The following is a 9,731-nucleotide window of genomic DNA, read 5'->3' as shown; positions in this document are numbered from 1 at the left end:
TGAGGATTGTCCAGAAATAATTATGTGACTCTTCACTTTGGAAAGACATAGTAGTGCCCAACAGAGTAGGAAAAATTTCACATTTTTTTGAAACTGCAGAACATAAAAGGTAAAAATAAAAACTACTGGAGAGATAAAAGATTACATACAGATGCCAATTAGACTGATAGCAAAATCGCCAGCAGCAAAAATGAATAACAGCAGAAAAGGAATTAATCTTCTAAATACTAAAGAGAGAATAAATGTTAACTTAGAATTTTATCACCAGTGATACTATCTTTCAAGAGTAAATATGAAATAAAGATATTTTCAGACGTATATACTCTCAGAAAGTTTTACATCATTATAGAACTTCTATGAAAGAACTATTAGACAGTATATTTTAATAAGAATTTTTAAATCTATAAAAGAAGAGATTTTTGTCTCCTTTGTTCATTGATTTTTTCAACTGCTTAAAGTAATGCCTGATACAGAAGTTCTCAATAAATATTTATTGAATGGAGAAAACTGAACACACAGGAAAAAAATATGACAATGAACAAAGTGAGGAAAAATTAGAAAAGATGCTGCTAAGTTTAATATAATATTGTTAATTTTTATTTGTAAAAGATGGAATTAAATTCTAATCAGCAAGAATGAAGAATTGGGAAGTATAGTTCAATGGGTAATTAAAACATGATAAAATGATTAGTTTTAGGATGGGAAAGAGAAACAGCGTAACTCTAGCTTTTGCTGGTGAAAAACATACATCTAAGTACAAATAACAAAAATTTGATAGTAACTATTAACAAAATATGAAAAAATACATGCAAAAAATTCAAACAAAGATTAAAGGAAGGGAAGAATACAGAATAACTTTATCAATATAATAGAAAGAAGAAAAACCAGGGAGGAGAGTAGAGAGAAGTGATAATCAGAAAGCAAAATAATATTTGCAGTAAATCCAATTTTGAAAACTGATAAGTGAAACCAAGCAGTCTGTAGTTGTAATACATGTGAACAGGTGAAACTTATGTCTTAAAATACAGAACTGTCCAATTATATTTACAAAAAAAAGTAAAGAAGAATTACAGCACCTACACAGAAATACCTATACAGAACAGTCCAATAACAAAATGACTCAGAGAAGCTGAAAATAAAGGTCTGGAAAGACATAAATCAAAAATAGGCTGCCTAAAACAAAGCTGGCATTGCAATGTTAATATGAGACCATTCCCCAGGGACATCCACGTTGCTGCAAATGGCATTATGTTGTCATTTTTATGGCTGAATAGTATTCCATTGTATAAATATACCACATCTTCTTTATCTAGTCATCCATTGATGGACATTTAGGCTGTTTCGATGTCTTGGCTATTGTAAATAGCGCTGCTATGAACATTGGGGTGCAGCTGTCTTTTTGCAGTAGGGTTCCTTCTGGACAGACTGGGATTTCAAAATTTGTGGATACTGACAGGCATATGCACAACAGATAAACAAGATTATACTGTATAGCACAGGGAAATATATACAAGATCTTGTGGTAGCTCAGAGTGAAAAAAAACATGTGACAGTGAATATATTTACATTCATGTATAACTGAAAAATTGTGCTCTACACTGGAATTTGACACAACATTGTAAAATGACTGTAACTCAATAAAAAAAGGTCTAAAAAATTAAAAAAATAAAATTGGTGATGTCAACTTTTCACACTCCAACTATTAATGAATCAAAGAGAATTATAGAGAAGTAACACTCTTAAAGGGTACATTTTCTTATGGAAACTGGAAAATAATGTTTAGCACTTTAAAAACACTAAACCACGTAAGAAATTACAGTGGGATTATCATGTTTTCTAAATCCATTTATCTGAAGAAACGAGATAGAGATCATATTTCATAAGGTTTAGATATGCTTACTTTGTTTTCCTGGAATTATGATTTTATTGCAGTCAGACTTACTGAGTTTTATCTGATTTTACATCCATCTTAAAATATCTGCAGATAATTTACCTGCATATTTGGCATAAAAATATGCTGCTTCTTGATTTTAACAGAACCTAATCCAATTGTTAATTGAATTAAGCTGTTTAAAAGTAACTTTATTGGGCATTTCTTTGAACACATCAGACAGGAATATCTCTCTGACAAGTGTCGATTTTTCTTTATTTTTAAAATCAGATCATTTAAAAAAGCTATTTACCACAAATAAAAAAAACCCTCCTACACTGCTGGTGGGAATGCAGTTTGGTGCAGCCACTATGGAAAACAGTATGGAGATTCCTCAAAAGACTAGGAATAGACTTACCGTATGACCCAGGAATCCCACTCCTGGGCTTGTATCCAGAAGGAACCCTACTTCAAAAAGACACCTGCACCCCAGTGTTCATAGCAGCACTATTTACAATAGCCAAAAGATGGAAACAGCCTAAATGTCCATCAACAGGTGACTGGATAAAGAAGATGCGGTATATTTATACAATGGAATACTACTCAGCCATAAAAACCGGCAACATAACGCCATTTGCAGCAACATGGATGCTGCTGGAGAATGTCATTCTAAGTGAAGTAAGTCAGAAAGAGAAAGAAAAATACCATATGAGATCGCTCATATGTGGAATCTAAAAAACAAACAAACAAACAAACAAACAAAAACAAAGCATAAATACAGGACGGAAATAGACTCATAGAGAATACAGACTTGTGGTTGCCAGGGGGGCGGGAGTGGGAAGGGATAGACTGGGATTTCAAAATTGTAGAACAGATAAACAAGATTATACTGTATAGCACAGGGAAATACACACAAAACGTTATGGTAGCTCACAGAGAAAAAAAATGTGACAATGAGTGTGTATATGTCCATGTATGACAAAAATGTGCTGAACACTGGTATTGACACATTGTAAAATGATTATAAATCAATAAAAAATGTTTTTAAAAAAGTCCTTTCTCTCTCCCACTTTTTTAAAGTAAAGCGAGAATCCAATTCACTCAAAGCAAGGGGGTAAAAAAATGCATGTATTATATATATACATATACACACACAGTTGTGTGCATTATGCCTGCTATCACAGAATAATACGGTAACAGCAGGAGATTACGGTACTAGCTGGGGCTACCGACTGTTACGTCAGCGAGAGCTGCAAAGTTCCTTGCCATTCTTTGCTGATGTCGGGGAGCTGAATATTAAAAGGGTGAAGGTGGAGTTATTACTTGGCTGTATTTTTTTTCTTTTTCCATTTTCTCCTTTACTTTGAAAATCTCCAGGTAAAGCGTCTGCGAGCTAGAAGCTTACAAAGGTCTGTGGTACAGAGGTGAGTCAGCGGGCGCAAAAGGATTAGGAATTGGTGCGTCGGAGAGACGGTCCTCTCTTCCCCGAGGAAGGAGGCGGCAGGGCTGCTGCTGGGACCGAAAACCGGTCCCCTCCCCGCCGCGCGCGGGCTGGCGGCTCTGCATCCGCGCTCCAGGTGAGTGCGCTGCAGCGCCGGCGTCCAGCAGGGCCGGGTGGCTGAGGGCAGACCTCCCTGGGCCTCGGGGTGAGACCGAACTCCCACTTTCCCCAAGCTCCTCCCGCTTTTTGCATCCGCATCCTCACCCCACCTCGTTTCCCTTATAGATTCTGGGAAGTTACCTCCTAGTTAACAAGTGTGTTTTTAACCCCATGTTTATATATTCCCGAGACAGGGGAAACGAGTTTCTGCAGTTGCTTGCTTTTAGTACCACCTGTGAGCTCTAGAACTTACGATTTTCACATTAGCCTTTGCCTGGGAATCCCGCCTCAGGGCCCAACCGCAGAGTCCTTACAAGGCTAAGTGGGTCCCCACTCCCCGGATTCCTGCGTGAGTCCCTGCGATCGGCTTGCAGCTGTGGAAACCTAGCTTTTCTTACGCAGACCGTGGCCCCCATCCCAGAAAATACACGGCGTCCCCTGTCCGCTGGCGCGGGGACTTGCTTTTTACGCTTACAAATTCCGCAGCGGTTGCTACTTGCAAAGCCCCTTGGGCGGAGTAATGCTTCCGGCTCCCACTCCTCCCCCTGTACCCCCTCCCCACTCGAGCCCGTCTGGGTGTGGCTCGAGGCTCCGGTCCTCTGGGACCGCTGATCCCTTGGCTTGGAAAGGAATCCTGGACCGACCTAGGTCGCGTTCAGCCCTCGTTGGGTCCCGAGGGCTTTGCTCTGGACCCGGCTCTCAGGCCGGTTTGGCTGGTCGACAGACCAGCGCGCTCCGCACACTCAAGTGTGAATTCCTCCGGCGTGAGCGCGCGCGTGGCACAGGCCCTGCGGTCCCAGGGCCGCAGCGGTTCCCTCTCCCAGGCCGCCCCCTCCAGGTGACTGCCAAGCAACCTGTTTGAAACGCAACTGGATAGATCTCCCTGTTTTCACCGGCTTGGCTCGGTGCGACATAACCGCCGGCCGCAGTCGCGCTTCCCGGGCTCGGGGCTTTTAATTTCACCGTACGGTCGCGGAGCGCTGCAGCTTGGGGTTGGTTTGCTCCGGATCTTGAACCCGCCGGAGGCCGCGCGGCGGAGCGCGCCAGGCAGGTTCCCAGCGGCGGGACACGGCCCGCGGTCCCCGCACGCGCGCTCGGCTGCGGCAGGGCGAGCGGCTTTGGGCCCGCAGAGTCGGCGGGGCTCCCAGCCTCGTCAGGCCGCCCGTCGAGCCAGGCACAGCCTCGCTCGCCCGGGCGCCTGGCTTACAAGCCGCATTTCTCTTTGGGCTCTTTCAGGAGGACGCTGGCAAACACCGCTCCGCAGCCGCCCGGGTCTTGGCTAACATTTCGCATCCACGTCTCCCGGCCTGCGCGCCTAGAAGCTGGATCTAGCATGAGTCCAGCCACGCTGTGGGTAACTGCGGGCAGGGAGAAGTGCCCAGATGCCAACGGTCCCCGCCTTTGAGAGTCGACGGCAGACCAGTACTTGCTTGTGGTTTGGGGGGAGACGGCGCTGGAGTTTTGAATTCCAAGTTATGCGCAAAATGCCGAATCTTCTAACCTGGACTAATCAGACAGTGCAGAAAAGGGGACGCCTGTAATTCTGGGATTGCATTTTGCAACACGTCTTTTCGAGCTTCTTGCCAAGTCTCGGGTAGGGAGGGAGCTGGGGCCCCGGGCCAGTGCAGCGGGTGGAGAGGGTCTGCGGGCAGCCCCGCGCGCCCCTGCCATGTCGCCTTTAAATGCCCTGCCCCTTTGCGTGTCCATCCGAGGATTTCCAGGGCTGGCAGTGGTTGCTTCCCACCTGCACGCTCTCTCTTACCCCTAGACAACCCCAGCAGGCAAGGCTCCCCCGAGCTGAGACCTTTTGACTCCCTGCTCCCTGGCTCCCGCCTCCGCCCCCGCCTGGGGGTGGCCCTCAAGAGCAGGACGTCGCCCGGCCCGGCTGGGACCATGGTGTTTCTCTCTGGAAATGTTTCCGACAGCTCCAACTGCACCCACCCGCCGCCACCGGTGAACATTTCAAAGGCCATTCTGCTCGGGGTGATCTTGGGGAGCCTCATCATTTTCGGGGTACTGGGGAACATCCTGGTGATCCTTTCCGTGGCCTGCCACCGGCATCTTCACTCGGTCACTCACTACTACATCGTCAACCTGGCGGTGGCCGACCTTTTACTCACTTCCACGGTGCTGCCCTTCTCCGCTATCTTCGAGATCCTGGGCTACTGGGCCTTCGGCAGGGTCTTCTGCAATATCTGGGCGGCGGTGGACGTCCTGTGCTGCACTGCGTCCATCCTGGGACTCTGCATCATCTCCATCGACCGCTACATCGGCGTGAGCTACCCGCTGCGCTACCCCACCATCGTCACCCAGAAGAGAGGTCTCATGGCTCTGCTCTGCGTCTGGGCGCTCTCCCTGGTCATCTCCGTCGGGCCTCTGTTCGGCTGGAGGCAGCCGGCCCCCGAAGATGAGACCATCTGTCAGATCACGGAAGAGCCGGGCTACGTGCTCTTCTCCGCGCTGGGCTCCTTCTACGTGCCGCTGGCCATCATCCTGGTCATGTACTGCCGGGTCTACGTGGTGGCCAAGAGGGAGAGCCGGGGCCTCAAGTCCGGCCTGAAGACCGACAAGTCGGACTCGGAGCAGGTGACGCTCCGCATCCATCGGAAAAATGCCCCCGCGGGAGGCAGCGGGGTGTCCAGCGCCAAGAACAAGACGCACTTCTCCGTGAGACTCCTCAAGTTCTCCCGGGAGAAGAAAGCGGCCAAAACCCTGGGCATCGTGGTCGGCTGCTTCGTCCTCTGCTGGCTGCCTTTCTTCTTAGTGATGCCCATTGGTGAGTCTTTACAACACAGCATTTAGGGGTCTCCGCTCTCTTTTGCTACCCAAGACTAACGGTCAGGGGCGGAAGAGAAAGGATCTGCATTTCAAACAGCAAAGCTAGGAGGGCAGTTAGGAAAGACTCCTCTGTAGAAAAAGTGAATTTTCATTCCCTTTCTGCTCTGGTCTCATTTATTTTATGTCCTAGGGGACGGGACTTTTTCAACTACTGCAAAGAGGCTTCCAACCGGTGCAGATTAATTGGTCTCTTTAATAAGAATGTCAACTTTTTCTTAACGCTTTTAAGCATGTGTTTAATTTAAATACATCCATCCTCGGATTTCAAGTCTGAGTCTCCACCAGACACTTAGGCAGGGGCTGTGAAATGCCGCTTTCACGTCTGCTGCTGTAAGCTGCAAATTCTTTTGGCCTAAAAATAAGCACCAGGTTTATTCTGAACAAACCGTGCAGTTTTATTGTTTAATTAGATTATTCCTAAGGATTAGTTACACCAGTCTGCTTTTGTTCTATATCTGGGTTCATTTTATTTTCTCGCTTCAGTGTGAAAGGAGGTATGGTTGAGCCACTGACAGGGAAAAAAAACGATAAAAACCAATTTCACCTTTAAAGAATTCAACATAACATTTGCAATAAGCAAATACCTTCCCCTTTCTTTTAATAGTAAGTATTAAGCAAACACTACTCTGATCCAGAATCATTCAGGAAGCTGCAGATGACACTATTTGAAAATAATACAGTAATGTTACAAATCCAATTTTCACAAATGCTAAATTAGCTGTTGTCAAAACTAATTAGCTCATTATAAATGTCAGCAAGCTGATCCACTTGGAAGAGTCATCTGTCTCTGAAAGGCCTTCATGAGATCCCCAAGTGGCTGTTTGCTATTTTTAGCTTGTGCATTCAAATGTAGACCCACACATTGGTTATCCACTAACCCTAGTGAACAAAAAATTATAATAAAAATTAGTGAAAGTCTGTTTCTGCACTTTCGAGCCAATTTAAATGGCATATATACTGAAAGCATTTTAATTTGCAACTCTGTGTAGTAATAGCAGCTGTTTTTTTTGAGGGCTAACTATGTTTCATTTTATATCATTTTATATCATTAATTCTCTCAATAACTCAGTGAGGTATGCATTATTATCCTGAAATCACACGTTGGGAGAAGGAATTCTTCAGATACCAGAGCTTTGCCGTCTAATACCATAGCCACCAACCCATGTGGCTATTTAATATGACTTAAAATTAAAGAAAATTAATATTCAGCTCCTCAGTCCCACTAGCCACATTTCGAGTGTTCAGTAGCCACCTGTGGCCAGTGGCTACTGTTTGGAACAGAAGAGACATAGAACATTTTCATCATGGCAGAAACTTCCACCCAAAAAGTCTGCTCAGGGGGCCCTTCCAAGTCCACTACCTGGCCTTCCATCACTATTGCTTATTCTAGAATAACATCACAGATTTTTTTAAAAAATACATTTTTATTGACGTATAGTCAGTTTACAACGTTGTGTCAATTTCTAGTGTACAGCACAATGCTTCAGTAACATTGGAACATACATATATCGATTTCATATTCTTTTTCACCATAAGTTACTGTAAGATATTGAATATAATTCCCTGTGCTATACAGTACTGTATTTTGAAACAAGAGACATTCTGCCAGAGTTCAGTAGGTGTTCTGTATGATTCAGTGGGTTTATAGACATAATTCTTGGTGTATTTGTGGGAGAGGGCAAGCTGGGAGTCTCTCTACTCTGCCATCTTGGCTCAGTTCCCCCAACATCACAGCTTTGAATGTATTTAAACAGCGTTCTTTACCTGAGCCACTGCTTACTTACCTACCTCTCTGTATTCTGTCTCTTCCTCCTGAAGTTTGCACGTTTATTCATGCATCCATTCACTTGTCAAGTATTTAGTAAGCATTTATTCTAGACACTTAGGATGAACAGGGCAGAAAAATCCTTGTAGTAAGATGTTTGCAATCTTTGGGGGGAAGTAGACAGAAACAAAAAATACATGCCGAGAAGTCCAAGATTAATAAGCACTATTTAAAAAGTCAGCGGGATCAGAGGATAGAGAGTGGTGTGACAACGTGGTGGGTGGTCAGGAAAGTCCTCTCTGAAGAGCTGCTATCTGAGCAGAGACTTGACTGAAATGAAGAGCAAGGATTTCAAAGTCTCACGGGGAAGAGATTTCCGGGCAGAGGGACCACCAAGTTCAGAGATGGGAAGGAAACTGATCTAGTCATGGCAGAGCAAAGAGGCCAGTGTGGCCAAATTACAGAGAATGAGGGGGAAGATGAGTTCAGAAGGAGATTAGGGGGCCAGACATGGTCAAGGTAATGTGGGTCTTTTAGGCCAAAGCAGAATCTGCATGTTATTCTAATTGTGATGGAAAGCCATCCAATCAGAGGGGCTTTAGCAGGGGCGTGGCTGGTCTTCTATTTTTAAAGGATCATTCTGGTTCCTGGGAGAAGAGAGGGCTGTTGAGGGGTGAGTGTGGAAAAAGGGAGACCAGTTCGTGGGCTGTTAGAAAAGTCAAGGGGAGAAAGGTGGGGATGCCCTGGACGCAGGTGAGGGGGGTGGAGGTGCTGCGAAGTGATCACATTTCAGCACTTATTTCAAAGGTGAAACTGACAAGTTCAGGCACAGGGTAGGAGAAGAGGAGAGGCGTGAAGATAACTTCCAGGTTTGGGGCCCTAACAGCTGGGTAACTAATAGTGCATTTTATGGAGCTTGAGAAAACTAGAGAATGACAGGTTGTGAGGGGCTTCCGGGAGTGTGAGGTACAAGGGCTTATTTTGTACAGTCCATGTTGAGAAGTGTCTATTAGATGTCTAAGCAGAGATGTCAAGCAGGCAGTTAGATACATGAATTTAGCGCTAAGGGGGGAAGCTGGGTCATGATATAAACTTGGGACAATCAACATATTTAAAGCCACAGAAATGGAAGGATCTGCAAGAGAGAGTGTGGAGAGAAAAGAGAGACATCTGGGGCATCCTGGTATTTGAAGGTTGGGGAAAGGAGGAGAAGGAATCAGCACAAGAAATTGAGAAGGAGTGGCCAGGGACGTAGGACAGTGTGGTGTCCCTGAAGCCAAATGGAAATGTTTGACAAAGGCTAGAGCCATCAGCTCTGTCACACACAGCTGCCAGGCCAAGTCAGAGGAAGACTGGGAGTCAGCATTGAGCTTGGCCATGTGGAGGTCCTTGGTGATCTGAGGAGGTCCCTTGAAGAGAGTAGTTTCAGTGGAGTGATGGAGACAAAAGCCTGATTGTCTGCTTTCTTGACAGAATGCAAGACGAAGTGGGAACAGTGAAAATAGGCAACTCTTTGGAAAGGTTTTCCTAGACAAGAGAGCAAGGAATGGAGTGTAGCTAATGGGATCTAGAGAGTTTTCAAAGGTGGGAGATAGGATAGCATGTTTAAATTCTGATGGAGATGAAGGAATAGGGAGATCCTGATGTAGGCGAGGGAG

At 45.2% G+C, this 9,731-nt stretch overlaps 1 protein-coding gene across 5 annotated transcripts in view; it reads left to right on the top strand.

The window, feature by feature from the left end:
• The first annotated feature begins 3,020 nt into the window (after positions 1 to 3,020).
• The window catches only part of ADRA1A (adrenoceptor alpha 1A), an 87,706-nt gene continuing 80,995 nt past the window's right edge, over positions 3,021 to 9,731 (top strand). For 3 of the 5 annotated variants that reach the window (XR_010379203.1, XM_010995637.3, XM_031442183.2), the window contains exons 1-2: positions 3,021 to 3,447; positions 4,707 to 6,246. Coding sequence is in view for 4 of the 5 variants with exons in the window: in XM_010995637.3 (XP_010993939.1) it covers positions 5,364 to 6,246 (883 nt within the window). In the remaining variant the exon portion in view is untranslated. Of the gene's footprint in view, positions 3,448 to 4,575; positions 6,247 to 9,731 lie in introns of those variants that run through there. The other 2 variants (XM_031442180.2, XM_064482489.1) reach the window with 2 other exon arrangements.

The sequence above is a fragment of the Camelus dromedarius genome, chromosome 36, assembly GCF_036321535.1.
Source record: "Camelus dromedarius isolate mCamDro1 chromosome 36, mCamDro1.pat, whole genome shotgun sequence".
Lineage (NCBI taxonomy): Eukaryota > Metazoa > Chordata > Mammalia > Artiodactyla > Camelidae > Camelus > Camelus dromedarius.
The sequence above is the reverse complement of the archived record's forward strand: the minus strand, read 5'-3'. Positions and strand labels throughout refer to the sequence as shown.